Source organism: Chanodichthys erythropterus, chromosome 12 (genome assembly GCF_024489055.1).
Source record: "Chanodichthys erythropterus isolate Z2021 chromosome 12, ASM2448905v1, whole genome shotgun sequence".
NCBI classification, from domain to species: Eukaryota; Metazoa; Chordata; class Actinopteri; order Cypriniformes; family Xenocyprididae; genus Chanodichthys; species Chanodichthys erythropterus.
The window spans coordinates 52,038,156-52,056,202 of record NC_090232.1 but is presented as its reverse complement, the minus strand read 5'-3'; the positions used below and the strand labels follow the sequence as shown (position 1 = coordinate 52,056,202).

Genomic DNA, 18,047 nt, shown 5'->3' with positions numbered 1-18,047 from the left:
GTCGGGGACATTGTTTAGTGGACCATTATTATTTTGTGCAAGTTAATGCACAGAAAAAAAAATAGTTTGTCGCAGTAATCTTTAATCAAAATCTGAAAAGTTACTACCGGTCTGTAATGGCGTTCCTTCTCAGATAACGTCAGTTTGACGGCTTGGGTTGAAAACGCTTAAACCACTCCCCTGCAACCGTTAGTCTGCTATAAGCGAGAGATGGAGAGGAGGAGCGCTGAAGTAAAACTCTGCCCTCTATTCAATATTCCGCTTTACTTGGAAATACGTCACAACACTGGAGAAAAGACGTTTGCAACTTCCGATTCACAGGGACTTTAAAGAAATGCCAGGTATCAAATGATCCACAAATATATGGAAATGACAGATAGCAAGTATATACTATGTGATTGTAATTTATTCAGGAAGATCAGCGCTGTCCTGAATGAAACGTCCTCATCTAACTAAAAGAGAACCATATGGAAAAGTTCTGTTAACATCCCAAAGAACTTTTTATGAATGTCCCTAAGGTTCGGAATTTTTGTCACGTTTTGAGGAACGTTGCACAAGGTCATGAGAACGTCACCTTGTACATGGGTAAAAAAGATGTCTAATAATTTGAGTTGTGCAGTTATATTTTCTGTTTTTGAATTAATTTTTCCTCCATAAATGAAACTGTATGTCATGTGATGTGTCAGGAAGTGATGCAGGTCAGTATTTGTGTGGAGTGAACACTCGCTCATCATCATCTGCAGAGGATACTGTGGTTTCTGTTATCTAGATTGTTTTATCTATTTTTTTTTTTTTTTTCTCAAAAGCCTAGGGACAAATCTAGCAACTTCTTGCACAAAACTTATCTAGATTCTGTGACTCGCCCACTGGTCTATATTTATATTAATATAGATCAGTGGACTCTGTAGCATCTGGACCAATCAGACACAGTTATTCATTATAATGAATATTTATATGTTTTGAGCTCCTTTTTAATTACTTGATCTAATTATAATATATTTTATATTCGTATTCTATTTGTTGCTTTAGTTTATAAATCGTCCCTTTTTGTATATCAATTTGCGTTTAAATCAATTTAAATTTGGCGTTGCTTTATAATCTCTTATTTTTGGAGCTTTGTTTCTTATTAAATTGGTTAAGTTAGAACCTTTAACCAACAAAGAAATATACAATTTTCAATAAACATTACATCAAGGAAAATAAAAATATAAATGAAAATAATTCAAAACTTGTCAGTAATTCACCATAGATGAAAGGTTCTCAGTCCATGAAACAAGTGTATATGTATGCGTGAGAAAATAGTCCTCTGAATCCAAATGATGAATCCAATAAATGCAAAAGTTTCTTAGTACAGTGTGTGCAAATGTCTGTGGTGTAAACGTTCAGTAGTGCAACAATCAGTTCTGTGCAATGATGAGGTAACAATTAATGTCTTTTAAAAGGCAACATATCTTACATACAGTAACTCAACTGGGTGAAAAATACAATTTGAGCACTTTTGTCACTCAATACATAACAAATCATTTACATAAATGATAATACTCTGCTCTTCAGAAATACAATGCATTCAGTTTTAATACATACCAACTAGACAAATAAATGCATATAAACTCACATAAAATATTTTTGAACATGAATATAACTCATGAACACTTAATTTCAGAGAATTGAACATTATATTATTTTGAAACTTTAAGTTTGAGTTTGATCATGAAGAACATGGCCATCTGTGGAAACTTTTAAAGGACTTTTACAAAGTAGGACTGCAGCTTTTCGATTATAGTTTATACAGCAGTTTCTCACTGGCCCAGAGAACTTAAGCTGGAGGCCAGTATGATTTTAAAGACTGCTGAAGAACTATGCTTGGATAAGTCTTTGTTCTTTTTAGATCCCAAATGACTACGGTTTTACAGGAATCTTTTTAAAGTATGGGACCACTTTCAAGTGGAAAGAACTGAATTTATATCATCTTTATTCTGGGTATTGAAAGAGCCCCTGATTTCCGGGTCATGTTTGAACATTTAAGGTGCATGTGTGACAATGACTACAGCGTTCATTAAATCCAAGATTATAACAATTGGATGTTTAATCAAAGTGGCTGGCCCAAGTTTAGGAAAAGCTGAAGATGTTGCCGAATTGTTACGCAAAACTACAATCTGCTTTTACAACAGAAGAAACAAAAATGCTTCAAGGTTACTGTAAATGGTATTTATCCCTAACGAGAAGACCAATTTGAAAATTCCTTTTTGGAATCTGAAAAGGTGACAGATATGGATTTGTATGAAAGTAATGATAAAAAAAAAATGTATAAAGCTTGTGTAAAATCTTTTAAGAAAAAGGAGGCTACATGAAAGAGCTGACACACCGTGGCGTACTCTTTTTATGATGTGTAACAATGTCAGACCGGAGAGGAGAGCACTTTATAAGCCACTGTTAACTAAAAGATTTACAGTGGAGAATTCTGCATGACATTTTTGCTGTTAATGCTTTTATTTCTGTTTTAAATCCAGATGTTGGTAATGAATGTCCTTTTTGTTTTGAGAGAGAGACTTTTTTTCATACCTTTTTGTATTGTTCAATGCTTAAGCCTTTATTTGATGATTTGTAAAATAATTGTAATTGTTTTAAAGAGAAATTTTCTGTGCAAACTTTTATTTTGGGTTTTATATATGTTCAAAAACGAAAGTATGAGTGTCACTTGTTCAATTGTATTTTGGGTATAGCCAAAAGGGCTATTTTACATTAGCAGAAGAGATAAAATTGAGCAAAAAGTGAACATAACATTGAAAGGGTGTTTACAGCTGATCAAATCAAGGGTTGATTTTTGTATTTACAAATCTATGGACTCTTTAAATATTTTTGAAGGAATATGGTGTCAGAGAGGAGCTTTGTGTTATTGATAATGAACTTCATTATGCACTTTTTTATATATAAAATGGTTTAAAAAGTTGTAAAAAAAGATGATTTTATGTGTGTAATCTTTGTTAAATAAAGATGCTTGAAAAATAAAATAAAAAACTCATTTGCTCCTCCTCTCTATGAAATGCAGCTGGAGCTCCCTCTATTGACATCTTCATTGAATAAATTCAAACTTACATATTTGTATTATTTTTATATTAATTTACATATTTTCATTTAGCAGACACAAATAAATTCAGTCTTGTTCTAAGAAGAGACTGACTGAAAATATGAAAATAAAACATCCACCATTCAAATTTATTGTACAGCATATTTGAACACTTGGTGTCACATAATGAGAGGATGGCATTTTAAATAAACAAATTCATTTTTTTTTTTTTTTTTATGTTTAACTAGTCAATTTATGTTTGTAACCCCCCCCCCCCCCCCCCCCCCAACAGTTATCACTGCTATATTGTCGACATGTATAATTATAATGTGCGCTAACATCTTTATTCAAAAACGTGATTTCTTGAGTTAAAAATAATAAAATTGAGGCAAAATATTAAATTCAAATTAATAAAAAAAATCAGAAGATTAAACCTGCAGCATTTAACAAACGAGTCAAGTGAACAATAAAACACTTGATTTTGATATTATTAGTTCAAGTGGGCACCCAATAATTCATAATAATGTCAGACTGAACTCTAACATATGTTAGGTCTATCTTATTTATCGCATTAGAAACCTCTATTTTTTTACTGCAGTAATATTTTATTAGTGTTTCTCTGCTTTAACACAAGTACAGGGTTTGCGTGCACCATCCACCACCAATAAACATTTCATAATTTATCTTACAAATAAAATGTATATTTCATGAGTTCACATTTACATATAATTAAATAGAGTGAAAGTTATGCATATTTGGTGAGCTGTCTGGGGCGAGGGCTCCAAGCTTGGAATTTTGTCCTGAACCCAGAGTCTACTCCCTCCGGAGGTGGTAAATATAGATAGAACTAGAAGTGAGGAGATGGGGTGGAGGAGGGATGCTGATAAACTGTCAAACCAACAGAGGTAAGTCTGCTGTATTTATGGCCCCGTTTACACGTACATGGTTATTTTGAAAAACGGAGACATTTCCCTTCGTTTGCGCCCGATCGTTTACACGCAAACGGAGAGTTCGCCTCTGAAAACGAGTCTTTCTAAAAACTCCGGCCAGAGTGGAGATTTTGAAAATCTTCATTTGCACGTTTGTATGTAAACTGAGACAAACGGGTGTTTAGGCAGCCAACGTCACAGTATGCGCCAGAGCTCGCACCTATGTCAAAAGTGCGACCTGTTTACATGTGATCATGAAAGCGTTTAGAGTAGCAGTCACATTTATGTTGGTGCAAACTCTTCTCGTGTGTATGCATTTGCAAATACGGCTGCTCCATTATGTCGAAGAGCAGAGACGAATGAGTGCTCAGAAATCAGCAATTTTGCAACAACTTCGAATCACTTCAAGAGGAATTCGGGATTCTGATTGGCTTGAGCTGCTCGTTACACTCTTGACGTCATATATACACGGGTACATGTAAATTAACACTTTTCTGAAAACTGACATGTGCGCACGATGTTATTTTTGAAACCGGAGAGGTTGAAATGTCCGTTTATGAAAATAGCCGCCCATGTGTAAACGTAGCCTATACCTCTTGACATTGGTTGAGTTGATTAACTGAATGCACTCCACTTTTGCTAATTAGGTTAATTATCTGAACCTGCTTCTCCCGAACTTTGTTAATAAAACATCATTTATTCATTCAGTTGCTCTGCAAAATGTGACTTTTGTGTGAAATATTGCCTTTTTAACACTTTGTTTAATTCAATTTACATACTTTATTTTCACCTGGTAATTGTCAGCAAAATTTAAAAAAAAAAAAAAAAAGTTACTGGCTTTAGTTTTCAAAATTAATCATTACTTCTAAATAATCTTTCTGCTGTGCTCTTTATAGGACATTAAAACCACATTTGGACAACTTGGTCTTAAAGTGAAGTTAAAGTGAATGACATTATTCGTATATACATATAAAGACTTTTATCTTTTAGGTTTTGGTGTTTGAGGCTTTTCAGCCAGTGTGTAGAAATGTGTGTAGAAATCACTGTCAGAGGGGATTGTGGGTAAATGTGCTGTGGCGTAAACTGTCGGTGCGTTCCAAACGGGATATATCGCCCTCCGAAGGGCACTTCGGAGTGAAAATAATCATGGCCGCCATGTTGAAGGATCGTTCCAAACCGAAGTGCTCCAAACTGGCCACTTCAAAGGGCCCTTCGGAATGAAGGATTTCGAAGGGTACAACTGATGGACACTTCGGGCACCTATGATCCTTTGCACAGGGAAGTTATTTGATGTCACAGAATGGGTATGGAGGTTATAGGAGTTCGATTTTACCTATAAATGTATATATAGTATTTTTCTATACTACTGTAATATTTATATGAATTAGATTTGGTACATTATTATGGTCAAAACGACATTGTACTTCAACAAAAATACTTTACAGCTTCCTTTATCAGTCCATTCAAATGTTTAAAATACATAGACACAATATAGCCTACATGCGATAAATCTAAAATAAATAAATAAATAAATAAACTAACGCTAAACAAAATGGCGCAGCTTGCACAATCTACTCTTCTTTGATTGTCTCGTTAAGATGACGCAGAAGTGCGTTCCAAATAAGAGTTTTTTTTTTACCCCTACACCCTTCATCCCTTCGAAGCTCTCACTCCGGAGGGTAAGCCCTTTGAAGGGAATAGGGCATAGGGATGAGCCCTTCCGAATGGAATGCAGGGTGTGTTTAAACCAATGGACTCCTGAGCAGAGTCTTGAATCGTTTCATAATAAGAAAAAGTGACTCCCTGAAGGGGAAATATTCATTATATCAAACTCAGTCCAACAGCTAAAAACAGAATCGAACACGAACACGCCGCAATGATGATGTAGAGACCTGAAACACACACAACAGTGAAATGAGAGATTTGATGCTGCCTTCACATGCTATGGGGAATTTCCCAGTCGTGATTATGAGCTTGTTGCTTTGTTGTCAGAAAGAATAGGGATGTTATTCATGCTATTTTGGCAGTGTATAAAACAACAAATATGCTTCAAATGATTATTCATATATGTAAATATGCACAACTTTAACGACAAGAAGAGGCGATGCAGCTGTTGTGGGAGAATCTAATACAGAAACAGTCACAGCAGCAATCGCTCTCCCCTGCGCTGTTTAAAGTCCTCTTGTAGTCAATCATTTTATCACTTAAAACTCATCTTTGATCACCAAAATTACGTATTTAAAGTTTTTTCCTGTGAAAAAAAATTCTTCCTGCCATAAAATAGCTTGAATGTAACTCTACACCCTTGCCTCATTTAATATACACAAATCTATGAATATGATAATTAACCCCGCCTCCGCTCAGAGCAGCTCAGAGATCCACTCGGTCAACTTACTGAGGTAAACGCTGCACAATGGTATTGTTCTTTACAACGTCAGACACATAACGGTAATTAATATGATCAGCCTTTTGTTTGACTACATTAACAAACAGTTAATAATGTGTTGCTAATGTTACACAAACCATCTCAGAGTCAGACAGCTGCCTTCTAACAATCAGTATCCTTACAAACACTTTGAACTTAATACAATGGAGCATCTGTGGGATGTGCTGAACAAACAAGTCCGATCCATGGAGGCTCCACCTCACAACTTACAGAACTTAAAGGATCTGCTGCTCACATCTTGGTGCAGATACCACAGCACACCTTCAGGGGTCTAGATGAGTCCATGCCTCGACGGGTCAGGGCTGTTTTGGCAGCAAAAGAGGGACCAACACAATATTAGGAAGGTGCTCATAATGTTATGCCTGATTGTTTCATAATTCGTGATGACACTGTTCATTGACTGTTACCAAATAAATAACTGTCAAACCTGAAGATTGTTCAAAACTGCATGTTTAATGTTTAAACAGCAGAGGGCAGCAAACTCAAACAGAACAGAGTATATAAACAAAATAATTAGTAGTCAAACGTTGATTCTGCAGGTTAGTGTCCCTGTAAGATGATCACTTTGAATATAAAACACCTGATCAGTGATAAACAGAGAGCTGTATATAACACACACACACACACACACACACACACACAGGTGATGAACTGTACAATACAGACTTGATATGAACAAGGAGCATGATTCATTCAGCATGCATTAACATCTCAGTCTCATAACTGACATGGCATACACTGCTTTATTTCGTATGGTCCTTCTGCTCCACATGAGGCATCTAAATATACGCAGTGCAATTAGAAAATATAAATTATCAGTTGCAGTAAGAAAAATTCATAATGAAAATACATCTGTAGGTGGTGTGTTCACAGTGTGTGTTCAATACTCACTGCTGTGTGTGTGCACTTGGATGGGCGAAATGCAGAGCACAAATTCTGAGTATGGGAGACCATGTCACGTCACATTTGAATATGTGTCCTGTGTGATCAACACCTAAAAACCCTGCTGGGGTGTGTCTGTTCAGCTGTTTCCTTGTAGACCTTTAGCAGATATAACCACTCTGCTCTTCGTCTTAGCTTGTGTGACAAAATTACTATTTTAAACTAAAATGACAGTAAAACTGTCAAATGAGCAGATTTCAGAACAAGTGTCTTGTGCAAACAAATGCTACTAGATTTGAAAATCTTTTTGGTTCATCACATTACAGTTTTTTTTTTTCAGTTGCTAACAAGCATTGTTCAATACTGAAACCACATTTTCAAAACTCTTCAGTGAAACAAAAGTCAATGCAGACCAAACTGTGAACCATTTTTCATTGCTTTCAGATAAAATGCATTCAGTGACCACACTTTTCAAAATTCAGGAACTCTTTTCCCATTCGTACTCCACAACATGCAAAATACTATGTGTTTTCAGCATATTTTCCTAATGCTAACACACTGCATTCAAAATGATTAAAAACACATTCAAAAAAAAAAAATGATGGCAAATTCCAAGCATTTATGCAGTAATTATTTTAAAATATTCTCAATTTTATAGCCAAAAAAAAAAAAAAAAATCATTACAAGCTAATTGCAATTTCAGCTGAAATTCCACCCGCTCCAATGCAGGAGAGAGAGCAGACTAGAACATCACTGTAATTTACTGTAATGAACAACTACACATGTTGTTACAGTAATTTTATTTATTCTTTTTTTATTATCATTGCAGCCCTGGAGTTTTTCCCTCTTTTTTCACCTTTTGGTTATAATTTTCAAGTATTATATTCATATAAAAAAATAAATTTTGATTAATTTCTGATTCATTCGTGTTACAAATGCTTTCAATAAAGTGAAATTGTGTTACAGTATTCTATATGAAGAACTGATTTATGTGGAAAATCATTGAAACTTTAAAAAAGAAAAGTTCATCAATTATGTAATGCTTCCTGTTGTTAGTGTTTTTTAGGTCAGTGTGTTGTGAATACAATGTGTGTTTTCTGAATGAGAATTGTTGCCAGTGTTATGTTGGTCTGAGTGAGTTTTGTAGGTGAGATTAACTGTTTGGCCAACATTCATGCTGCTAATGCATTTGAACAATGCTTGTTAGCAACTGAAAAAAACTGTAATGAACCACAAACTCACAAAATCATAACTGTGTTTGTCTTCAGCACTACATGTATCGGTTTAGCATTTCAAATTAAAACTAGACTTGTTCTTGTGCATCTTTCTTCACAGTTAATGACACTTGATTTAATATTTTGCATCTAATGAAATGACATTTCCTCAAGTGTGGATTAAGTGTCCAAATATCTCACAGAAAGTGTCCTAAAATCACATAGTAATTGTAGCTGAATTACAGAAAGATCTGACTGAACTAGTTGAGTGACGTGCGAGGACTGACCGTGGTGTATTCAGAGTAAATCTCCTCATTATTGAAGATGACTTTAGCGTCACTGAGAGACTCTTCATGCTTCTGGAAACTGACAGACGCGTACAGGAGCCCGTCAGAGGGGATTGTGGGTAACTGTACTGTTGAATATAGCGTGTGGGGTGGATCAGAAGAGTCTGTGGGGAGTTTAATGTTGGAATATATCATGTTCTCCTCAGTTCCCGAGACTGAGCGCTGTCTGACGTCTCTGATATTCTCATAGTCACATGCAGCATGAGGGGCCTGAAAACACAAGATATAAACTAGATTAAATCAAAATTGAAGTTTTTTGGCTTTTAGTATGAATATGTTAGTTATCTATAAGCTAATCTGCTCCAAAATAATGACAAAATAGTGCACTATATAGGGTATAGGGAATGATTTGACAGTGTAAATATGCTATCCATTGGAGCAAATGAAGTCTGGTTTCACATTGTCACGCGAACCACCGCAGCACACACAGTCTTCTCCGGTCCAGAGACACGAGAGCACAGAGCGGATCATATGTACGAGTCGGCGCAGACCACAAAACGTATTGGCACCAGGGGCGGAGCTACGGGTGGGCCTAGACCCACCCAGAATGACAGCTTGCCCACCCAGTCAGATGGGAAATATATATACAGTATATATTTTATTTAAATAATACAATTTTAAATAATACATTTTTTAAAATAATACAATATCCAGATTCCAACTAGCAGTGCCGTTTTTATGTTATTACAAAAATGGCTATCTGTGATACATTTAATAAAGAAACACGTCTTGATAAAGATGACAGGATGCCGAAACAACTTGACACTTTTGTTGTTTGAAAGAGAACTAACAGATAATTAGGTTTGTGATGCTATCAGCATCTTCAGTTCAAAACCCAGTCCAATCTGACTTGTTAGGAACAGACATCAGTCATACAAGGAAAGCTATATGTTTTTAGTCTGACCCGCCGTGGCATTGTTATGCAATATTTTTTGCATGTAATATTTGTGAGCAAGGGGTTTTCTGAAATTTAGCCTGCATAAGCCACATTTACTGAGATAGCAAAAGCAGGTTGTCGACTCAGACATTGTTTCTCAAATCACATGTTCTGCATTTCATGTAGATCTGGTTCTGCTTTAAGTGTAAATCACAGTCATTAAACAAGAATGTAATCACTCCTCACCTCTCCACCGCTCATCTCTGTCCCATCTGTGGAAGGGTGTAGATCTGTGCAATATAACCAGAGTAAAATTAAGTCAAGTCACCTTATTTCTATAGCGCTTTATACTATACAGATTGTTTCAAAGCAGGAAAATTCATGTCATTATTCAGTTCAGTTCAATGTTGTTTCAAATCATTTCAGTGTTGATGTTTATTCAGCTTAATTTAGTTCAGGTTTTGTTCTTATCCAATTGCAGTCAAATTGATTATAACACAGAATATTAAGAGAATTTTAAATTAATCAAAAGTTAAAATCATTGTAAGATAAAGCAATACTCTAAAGCCGGCTTCAGAAAACAAAATATTAGCTTTTTTTTTTATCAATTTAGACCTGATTGTAAGTGTGAAACCCAAAATCCATGATATCACATGACAACTGGCTTAAACTGCTAAAGTAATTTGAATTCAGAATTGCAGAGAGAAAGTAAAACAGCAGCAGGTCACACAAGGCCAGCAGACCATTAAATCATGTGTGTGTTTGCGTGTGTGTGCGATTGTCACCTCGTGTCTTGATGTATCTTAATTTGAATAATAACAGGACTGACATTCCCATCAACAGCAGAGTCACACATACACAAGAGACGACGATCCGCTCAGAAACACCTGGAGAACAAACACAAGAGTTTACTCTATAAACATCAATCTCTAAACCCACTTTTTAATAAAACACACAAAATGTATAAATAGAAAGACAGATAGACAGCTAAATGTCATTTCATTTGCATCTGCAAATTTCCTAAAATCTATTTGTGGCTGTTTGGCTCTTTCACTTCTGCTTTCATTACCTGATGAAATCACAAACCACCAACTTCCTGCTCAGCCATTTCATCTCTAAACTTAATCTCTAAATCTACCACTATTTGTGAGGTCAAGACAATTACTGAAGCTAATCACTTTTAAATAGAAACAGTGCCGTTCAGGTTGAGCCCCATTTACAGCTCGTCCCTCATTTTCTTTGAGGATGAGGTCACAAAAAGACTCCTAGAACAAATTAATAGGAAAGAATTTTGGAGGGTTTAAATGCAAAAATGTGAACAATTTTATAAAAACACATTAATTCCTCTGTTAAATTATTTGAACTGTATAACTTTAGTATTATATACACAGATTATTTACTGTAAAATTAGATATAATTTAACACAGAAAAGGTTAGTAAGTGATTTTTCCACACTAAAATAATTGTAACATATGTCACTTTTTTTTTCGTGTTTAGTTTCATTTTCATGGACTCTTTGTTTGTTTCTCTTTTTTACCTGTTTCCTTTGTTCTACTTTAATCTCTCTAAATCATCCTTGTAAATAATACATCACAGAGTACGGGACTGCAAAAGTATGGATTATGCAGAGGATCAGCTTTGGTCCTTACACCAAGGAAGACGGCCACTGGAGGACTTTGTGGATAAATTCTTGGAACTGTGCTATCAGGTTTGTTGGCTCAAGTACACTTTAAAGATGAACTTTTGGAGCTGGCTTAACGATGACCTGCTCTAAATAATGCTGTTGGGGTATGACACCTGCTCATTATCTGAATATAATGAGTACACACTGTGTATGGCTGGTTTTCCACTAATTGTAGAGGAGGAAGCTCGCTCCTGCTCAAAATCCTCCAGTGGAGCACATTGTCAAACCCAGTGCCCAGTTAACTGCCCCCACGCCATGCATGGAGAATAAGCCAGAGCCCACCTCAGACAGGGAGGCCATGATGCCATGATGAACGAGCCAGAACCTGTAAGGGCGACAGAGCCTACCATCGCCCCCGAGCCCGAGCCCCACAGTGAGTCTGACCAGGTGTGTGAGCCGGCAACAACTGATGGGAAAAGGCACCATCATCACTGATCCCATCCAGCTCCTCTCTCCCGCCCCCTCTTCTTGATTCAGCCAGTTTGTCAGCCCCACCTCTGTTGGTTTTTCCATGCTGATGGCCTGCACCCCAGCAGCATCGGAGCTGATCTTCTGTCAGAGAACATCTCCAAGACGCTTCTCACCGTATGACTAGTGAGTCAAACCTCAAATCACAGCCTGTGTTCTGCCCACTTCATTGATAGAAATGTGAGTGTAGTACAGTCTATAGAAACTGTGTCTATTCCCCGAATAGTGAGGTTTAACAATAAAAATAAAGGATCTAGAAAAAACCTAATCATGATCAAACCAGATTTTTGTAAAATTACTGAACAAAAACAATCTCTAAAGCTAGGGCTACTAAACATTAGATCGCTGACACCGAAGGCAGTTATCATAAATGAAATTATCACGGATAATAGTCTTGATGTAATCTGCCTTACTGAAACATGGCTTAAAGCAAATGATTATTTTGGTCTTAATGAGTCTTGTCCACCTGGCTACCGTTATAAAAATAAATGCCGCCTGATTGGCCGTGGCGGTGGTGTAGCAACAATCTATAGAGAGATACTTAATGTTACTCAGAGAACAAACTATAGGTTTAATTCATTTGAAATTCTTATGCTAAATGTTACACTCTCAGATATAAGTAAAAAGTCGCTACTATCTCTTGCTTTGGCTACCATTTATAGACCTCCAGGGCCTTATGCTGATTTCCTAAAAGAGTTTGCAGACTTTCTCTCAGACCTTTTGGTCAACGTCGATAAAGCACTGATTGTTGGAGATTTTAACATTCATGTAGACAATATAAATGATGCGTTAGGGGCTGCGTTTACTGATTTACTAAACTCATTTGGGGTCGAACAAAACGTCAATGGACCCACTCACCGTCTTAATCATACTCTAGATTTAATTATATCACATGGAATAAATCCTACCGATATAGAAATTCTACCGCAAAGTGATGACGTCTCTGATCACTATCTTGTAACATGCGTACTGTATACTGATGATATTTGTCAAATTGCGCCACGATATCGACTAGGCAGAACAATTCTCCCGACAACTATAGATAAATTCACAAATAATCTGCCTGATCTGTCACAGCTGCTCATCGTACCCGAACACGCAAATGATCTTGAGGAAATGACTAGCAGTATGTGCACCATTTTTACTAGTACATTAGATACTGTTGCACCGATGAGATTAAAAAAGGTTAGAGAGAAAAATACTGTTCCATGGTACAACAGTATTACCTGCGCTATGAAAAGAGAAACTCGTAATCTAGAACGCAAATGGAGACAAACTCGTTTAGAGGTCTTCAGAATCGCGTGGAAAGAAAGTTCGTCCCGCTATAGAAAGACACTAAAAGCAGCCAGGGCTGAGCATCTTCGCAAACTTATAGAGAATAACCAAAACAATCCACGGTTCTTATTTAGTACAGTAGCTAGATTAACAAATAAACAGATATCACCAGAACAAAATGTTTCATTACAGTTTAGTAGTGATGACTTTATGAATTTCTTTAATGAAAAAATCGAAAGTATCAGAAATAAAATTGTAAATGTACAACCTTTGACAGAGTTTTATGATTCAGCCTCCGTTATCGCCCCTCAAGAACAGTTGCAGTACTTTACAACTATAGGACAGGAAGAGCTAAATAAACTTATTACTGCGTCTAAACCAACAACATGTTTATTAGATCCAATACCCACTAAACTACTGAAAGAACTGTTACCTGTAGCAGAAGAGCCTCTTCTCAATATTATCAACTCGTCTTTATCTCTAGGTCACGTCCCACGACCGTTCAAGCTAGCAGTTATTAAGCCTCTCATTAAGAAACCACAATTAGATCCAAACGTATTAGCAAATTACAGACCCATTTCAAATCTTCCATTTATGTCTAAAATACTAGAAAAAGTGGTGTCGGTCCAATTGTGCTCCTTCTTGCAAAAAAACTCTATCTATGAAAAATTTCAGTCAGGATTCAGGTCTCATCATAGCACTGAAACTGCGCTTGTTAAAATTACAAACGACTTACTTCTAGCTTCTGACCAAGGCTGTGTCTCAATACTAGTGTTACTTGATCTCAGTGCTGCGTTTGACACTATAGATCGTAAAATACTCCTAGATCGACTACAAAATTACACTGGTATTCAGGGACAGGCATTACGGTGGTTTAAGTCATACCTATCAGACCGTCACAGTTTTGTTTATATAAACGGGGGAAAATCTAAGATAACGATAGTAAACTATGGAGTGCCGCAAGGATCAGTGTTAGGCCCTCTGCTATTTTCAATTTACATGCTGCCACTCGGCAATATTATAAGAAAACATGGGATTAGTTTCCACTGCTATGCCGATGATACTCAGTTATATATTTCATCACGACCAGATGAAATCTCAAAATTATCCAAACTGACAGAGTGTGTTAAAGAAGTAAAACATTGGATGACTAGTAATTTTCTTCTATTAAATTCAGATAAGACTGAAGTATTACTTATTGGGCCAAAAACCTGTACACAGAATCTCTCAGACTACAATCTGCATTTAGAAGGATGTACTGTTACTCCATCCTCGACAGTTAAAGACCTAGGTGTTATATTAGACAGCAACTTGTCCTTTGAAAATCATATTTCATATGTTACAAAAACAGCCTTCTTTCACCTCAGAAACATTGCTAAGATACGGAATATGTTATCTATTTCTGATGCAGAAAAGTTAGTTCATGCTTTCATGACGTCTCGACTAGATTACTGTAATGCATTATTAGCTGGTTGTCCTGCTTCCTCAATAAACAAGCTACAATTAGTACAAAATGCAGCTGCTAGAGTTCTTACCAGGTTAAGAAAATATGATCATATAACACCAATCTTATCATCTCTTCACTGGTTACCCATTAAGTTCCGTATCAATTATAAAGTATTGCTAATGACCTATAAGGCTCTAAATGGTTTAGCTCCTGTATACTTAACCAATCTTCTATCGCCCTACAATCCTTCACGCTCTTTAAGATCACAAAACTCTGGACTTCTGGTTGTACCTAGGATATCTAAGTCCACTAAAGGAGGGAGAGCGTTTTCACATTTGGCTCCGAAACTCTGGAATAGCCTTCCTGATAATGTTCGGGGCTCAGACTCGCTCACCCAGTTTAAATCTAGATTAAAGACGCATCTCTTTAGCCAAGCGTTCACATAACGCATCTCATATCAGATCAACTGCACATGACTATCTTTGCTTAAAGTTATGAACAGCAGCTACGCTAATTGTTCTCCTTTTGCTTTTCTGTTTTACCTCGGGACACCCGCCCTGAGGTGACTAGAGAGTACATCAGCTTCAGTTGGATCCAGCCTCTTAAGAAGACCTCAGATGACCATCACCTGTGAAGAGACGGCACCAGCTCCTGCGAGGACTTCAGGAGACGCAATCATCTAGATCAACATTCACATTGCACAATCTCTATATCCTAATTTATTGTTAATGTAATTAATTTTCCAGGAGCTCATTGCTTCTACGTTCAGTTAAACTGCTAACAGTGATTGTAATTACCTAAAGTATATTATTTGCTAACTACATTCTTTAAATTGTAATGTTGACATCCATTTTCTGTAAAGCTGCTTTGAAATGATATGTATCGTGAAAAGCGCTATACAAATAAATTTGAATTGAATTGAATTGAATTTCCTTTAGCCCCTGACTTGTCCTCTAACACCACTCTGTTGTTTGGATCTGCCTCCAGTCTTCAGCTCCACCCAGTCAAGAGGATCCCATGGCTCTGCCTCCAACTTCTATGCCCATCATTCCCTCTCAGCCTATTGGCTCCGCATTGACTTCTCCCTCCATCGGCAACACCAGAGACCATCACCCTCATGGCTCCATCAGGCTCCCTCGTCGCTCGTCCCTCTGGCTCCACCTTGGTCAGATGTCACCCTGACTGAGCCACAGACTTGCAGACGTTCAGCTCTGCTTCATCCCTCCACTCCTTCAGCTCTACTAGACTCTCCCTTCCCTCCAGCTCTGCCTTGGTCCTCAGTCACACTAGCTCTGCCTCAGTCCTCTGGCTCCACCTACAACGCTTGTCGCGGTGGATCCCACTTGGTCTCCAAAGCCATCTGTGCTGTTCGACCCTTTTAGCTCTCTGTCTGCACCTGGTCTCCTCTTCCAATGATTCCATCTCCATCAGTAATCCCCTGGGTATCTGCCAAGTCTCCATCATGGCTCCTCTCCCTGTCAACTCTACCATGGGCTGTCATCCTGGCTGTCCTCTGGGTCACCACCTGGCAACTCCTTCTCCTGGCACCTCCCTGGTTCTTCCCAACATCATCGCCACCTTGATTTCTCCCCCGCCACCATCATTGCAAATCTCTATACCTTTGCTCCACTTGTCCTCCTCCAGAGCCCCTGCCCTGCCTCCTCAGTTGGACTTTTAGGGCACAAGGAAGCACCTTCCCAAAGGGAGGCATTCTCTCAAATTCTGTTTGTGATTAGGTTCATTTTCATGGACTTTGTATCTCTTAAGTTATCTCTTTCCTTTGTTCTAGTTTCCCGCTACTAGTTAGTTATCATAGTTATCAGATCACACCTGTTTGTATTCTGTTAGTTTTCTTGTGTTCATATTCTCTTCTGTTCCTTCAGTTCTTTGTCCAGTATTGTTTGTGTCTTACACTCTGTTTAGTTGTGTAACAGAGACTAGTAAGAGCTGTGTGTGTAAACCTCACTCCCCTGATCTCAAGAGATGCTCTAGCGACTGACGCTAGTGGATGCAGCTTTTAGCCTACTAGTTAGAGCGCCAAACTCCCATGAGGACAGGCCTGAGTTTGCGTCCCACTTGGAGCGGTCAGGTGCGAACCAGTGGGGCTACAGTTGCATTGCTCATTTTGGATTCCTGTTTTTGTCTCATTCATTAAAACTGTATTGTAATTTGATCTTTCTCATCTCTCTTTGTCATCCTTTTGGATAATGCATTACAAAACTGTTTGTGGGAATGTACTTTGCAATTTTAATGTTGAAGTACAATATTATAATTAACTTTTATTGAATTGAGAACATTGCTTTTCCAAGACTTGTAAGTTGTGACATTAGTTTAAAAAGTAAATTATACTCAGTTGCATAACCATATACATTGACAAAAAAGGGAATACTTACTTTTCTTGACATCTAGATTAACTTCAGTGATGATGTGAGCTCCACACCAGTATATCCCAGAATCCTCTTCTCTCAGATCAGTGATGTTCACAGTAAAGACTCCAGCAGAAGCTTCATCACTGAAAGAGAATCGATCATCTCTGATCGTCTCCAATGAAACTCCATCCTTCACACACATGGAGGGTTCATGTGCTTTGCAGAAGAGTTTCTGATGTTCATCATGATGTTTGCACTGGATTGACATGTCGTCTCCTTCATACTTAGTCAAGTTCAGCTCTGGTGAAATAGAAGAACATCAATTCACAGCCATAGTTTGACATATTAAGATGATAAACCTTCCTCACCCTCGTTCATGATGACGATCAGATGAGTGTAAAGATAATTCACGTCTCTCTCTAATGTCACTGCACACCAGTATTTCCCAGCATCCTCTGCTGTCAGTCCAGTGATGGTCCCAGTGAAGACACTTGCAGTGCCGTCATCATTCGGAGTCAATCTGTCAGTCTTGGTCTCTTTCTCTTCATTGAGAGTATTTCTATCTCTAGTGGAGCACTTCCCCTTACAGAGAGACTTTGACTTTGATTTATAGATTGAATCATAAGGGCAGATGATCTCAGCAGATTCTCCTTCACGTCTCACTACTGGAGCCACTGCAAACACACAAACACAGACATTTAACACACATGATTCTGAATAGACTGTATTTCTACAATGAAATCATCTGAATTCACTCACTGATGAGGTTGAGCTGAATTTTGGTGTTCAGGGAGATGAAAGTCAAATGTGTGTCTCTGGTTTCTGCTCCACACCAGTAAACTCCAGCATCTCTCACGCTCACATTACTGATGCTCACTGTAAAAACTCTCTCTTCATTTCTCTCAGATGAACCGTTCATTTCTGTCACTGTAGATGTGCTGATGTTTTGACAGATGTGATTATCATCCTCTTTGCAGAAATGAACTTCATGTTCCTCTGGGATCTGACAGCTGATGTTGACTTCTCCACCAAGATGAGCAGA

General features: G+C 37.5%; 1 protein-coding gene across 1 annotated transcript; it reads right to left on the bottom strand.

Annotated features, from left to right (window-relative positions):
• Positions 1 to 6,618: 6,618 nt before the first annotated feature.
• On the bottom strand, positions 6,619 to 17,383 carry LOC137032458 (trem-like transcript 4 protein). The gene is made up of 6 exons (XM_067404222.1): positions 17,374 to 17,383; positions 17,030 to 17,305; positions 10,548 to 10,649; positions 10,009 to 10,052; positions 8,826 to 9,095; positions 6,619 to 6,744 (listed from the first exon to the last, which is right to left on the bottom strand). Exons 1-6 carry the CDS (start codon positions 17,381 to 17,383, stop codon positions 6,739 to 6,741), a joined length of 708 nt encoding a protein of 235 aa, XP_067260323.1. The 3' UTR covers positions 6,619 to 6,738.
• Between the last annotated feature and the right edge of the window lie 664 nt (positions 17,384 to 18,047).